The 3,179-nt window shown below is 27.3% G+C and overlaps 1 protein-coding gene across 1 annotated transcript; it reads right to left on the minus strand.

Moving 5' to 3' along the window:
• Nucleotides 1–1,048: 1,048 nt before the first annotated feature.
• LOC145848829 (putative histone-lysine N-methyltransferase set-23) lies at nt 1,049–2,329 on the minus strand. The gene is made up of 2 exons (XM_082954063.1): nt 1,935–2,329; nt 1,049–1,685 (listed from the first exon to the last, which is right to left on the minus strand). The coding sequence occupies exons 1-2, from the start codon at nt 2,327–2,329 to the stop codon at nt 1,049–1,051; spliced, it is 1,032 nt and encodes a 343-aa protein (XP_082810189.1).
• Between the last annotated feature and the right edge of the window lie 850 nt (nt 2,330–3,179).

Raw genomic sequence — 3,179 nt, forward strand, 5'->3', positions numbered from 1 at the left:
CATTTTTTGATCTTTAGTCTTGTTTTTTTTAAATATTTATTAAAATTTTTAAGTAACTTTTATTCTCAAAAAGCTTTGTAAGTTTTTTAAACATATTCTTTTAAATTTATTTGGTTAAATATCGTATACTATTACTTTAATATGCAATACAAACGTCTTAAAATTATGAGAAATATTATTGTATATATATAATTAAAACTGTTTACCATTTTAATAAAACTATTAATTACAAAAAAAATATTATCAATTCTTATTGTAAAAAAAAAAAGGTTAATTCTAAACTTTGAATTGTAGTCTAAAAATTCTGTAGTTATATAGAAGACACTTGCGCAATTTCATTAATGTTTTATTAGAAACTTAGAGAGTAACTACTTAAACTTGTAACAAAAAATATAATTACTTTGCTTATTTTTCTAAAAAGTACTTGTTAGACAAGCGTAAAATTAGGTTATGGGAAGTATAGTAGTTCAAACAAAATTTTAGTAAACTTGTCGAGGTTAATCTTTTTCCAAAAAGAGTACATTTTTGCATAATAAAAAATTTTAACAGCTTTTTGCTTACTAAAATACTAACATGCTTACAGTATGACGCATATAAAATCACTAAATAAAATAATGCGTTCTTATTTTGGCCAAATACTGAAGGTAAATTATATTGGTTTATATTATAAGCTGACCGTAATCATCAACTAAGGGAAAATGGTTGCAAGCCTGATAAAATATTAAAAGTAAAGTAATAAATAATGTTTGGCACTCTAACTTTAGTATACATATTTTTTACTAACTTGTGTTAAGTCTTTAAAACCGACCAGTGGTTTTTAGTTTTAATTATAATACAGTTTCTACAAGAAGCTATAGTATGAGAAAAAATCCTGATATTATTAAAATAAAATAAATACTTTCGCTGGCAAACCCAACATTATAACAAACTAGGATTTTATTGCTTTATAAAACACAATACCTGAAAGACAACAAAAAAACAGATATCTAACGAAAGTATCATAAATTTCACAAAACGTAGATACTTAAGCAACAAAACAGAAACAGAATCATTTCTTGCAGTGGCCACATTTGCAATCTAGGTATCTCAGGAAGTCTCCATTGTAATCCCAAGTGAGCTCTTCCTCCTCTTCAATGTCGAATTTGGCAAAAAAAGCAATCCTGCTAAACTTGGACACCTTGTCAGTGTTCACATGAATAAACTGCATGTTCGGTCTGCAAGAATGATTGAAAAACCTCGCTTCGTTTCCGAAAACGGTTGGATCAATGATAAACCCTGTAGCTTTTCCTTTCCGATCTTTTAAATCAAAGAAGTACGCATTTTCCAGTTCTTCATATTTTTTCCTGCGCTTTTCATGTTTAACTTTATCTATGATATCTCCACAATACTCAGATATGTAAGTGCCTTTTCTGATTTTTTGCTTTGTTTTAACGCCCCATCCTTTATTCAAGGTTCTAAAAAGGCAAAGCTTGCAGTTGCTTCCTTTTTGCACAACTCGAATGAGACATTTTGTTTTGTCACACTGACAGGTTGAATCGCATTCGTTAAGCATAAAATCATTACTGACAAGTCTTACTCTTCCGTCTAATTTATAACTGTTTTCAGGACTGAGGCAGCATTCAATGGGTTTCTTGTTTTTCCCTTTATCGGATTGGATTATGCAGTTATTTTTGCATTTACATGACCTAATATCAGTTACACTATTTTTTGCTGATTTCGAAAAATCCTTTAGACCTGTATAGTTTTTGTTCCATTTTAAATATAACGGAAAATATTTAACATCGACTTCGTTTTCAATTTCAATATCAAACTTTGGTGCTAATGCAGCCTTTATTTTGAATTTTTCCTTTTTCAAAAGCTTTTTCGTTTTAAACTTTTTGATTTCGTAATCAGAAGTAAACTTAAACGTTTTCTCTTCGTTTTTATATTTATACTTTGGGACACCAAACAAGCTCATCTTTGCAAAAGCCTCTTCAAGACCAATGTCGTCTCTTAAAAGATCTTTCTCGTGGTTCTTGTCAGTGCAGTACAGCAGATACTTCTTCTTGTAGTCTTTCAGAAAATTTTGAAGTAAATTTTTAAGATCTTCATTGCGAAAAAAATTACGATTTTTCCAATCGCAACTGCTCTCAGGAAATCCTTTCCACTTGACTCTAAACTGCAAGTTCCCATTTTCAAATTGGTAATCAGAAATGTATTCTACGACTTTCTCCTTACTGCTGGGCTTTTGTTTAGGTGTTGCAGGAGTCAACTTTTCACGACTAAAAGTCTTACTGGAGTAAATTTTCAAAGGTTTGTTCGCAATTCTAGTTGATCTTCTATTTGACATCAGTGATATAAAAACAGCTGTTGAAATTATTTTTGTAAAGTAAAAACAAATTAACAAAAATTAACTTATTTTTATAAAGCAGTAATAATATTTATGCAAAAATTGTTTAACTTAAATGTCAGTTAGTAATTTAAATGGTCACATAGGTTAAACATTTACTGTTACTAAAATCAAAATATTTAAAAAAAAAAGAAGTGTTATAATGAATGATAAATCAATAAGATTTATTTCTTATACATTAAAAAATTAAGTTGGTGCAAAAGATCACTTATTAAGAAAAAATATATGTAACTCTTTAAGCTTTTTGAGAAGATTTCGAGACGTTTTTTATTCTAAATGTATCGATTGATCTAACTATAGTCTTCATATATTTAAATAACTTTGAATACAAAGATATAACCAGATTATTATTGCAAACAAGTAGCCTATGTATAAATTATTTCAATTAACAGCATGATATATTTAACACAGTTATTTTATAATTATTATAACAAAATTTTATCATATTTTTCTAAAACACAAAAAGAAAAGTTAGTTGAAAACCTAGTGTTTTTAATTAGTCATACTATCCTTAAATAAACTTCAAGTACAAGTACAGCTGTTAGACTATTAAGAACATTTAGTTTAAATTTTAATACAATAAAATACCTAAATAATTTTGACTATGTCAAAGTTTTTCTTGAAAATTAAGTTTATATGTATGAACACAATAAATTGATTTTATATAACCAATGTGTAGTTATTTAATAGTAAATTAACAACCTCTTTTCATTATTCTAAACAATACTTTTACTCTAGTCAAATGTTGGTACAATAAAATTAAAAAAAATGTGTTCTTATTATGTACAAA

This window comes from Thalia democratica, unplaced genomic scaffold (genome assembly GCF_965202585.1).
Source record: "Thalia democratica unplaced genomic scaffold, ktThaDemo2.hap1.1 HAP1_SCAFFOLD_1739, whole genome shotgun sequence".
Lineage (NCBI taxonomy): Eukaryota > Metazoa > Chordata > Thaliacea > Salpida > Salpidae > Thalia > Thalia democratica.

Coding starts and splice junctions, on each gene's coding strand:
- LOC145848829 (XM_082954063.1), bottom strand. CDS start 2,329: ATGTCAAATAGAAGATCAACTAGAATTGCGAACAAACCTTTGAAAATT. Junction 1,686..1,934: donor AGCTTGTTTGGTGTCCCAAA/GTATAAATATAA, acceptor AACTGATATTAG/GTCATGTAAATGCAAAAATA.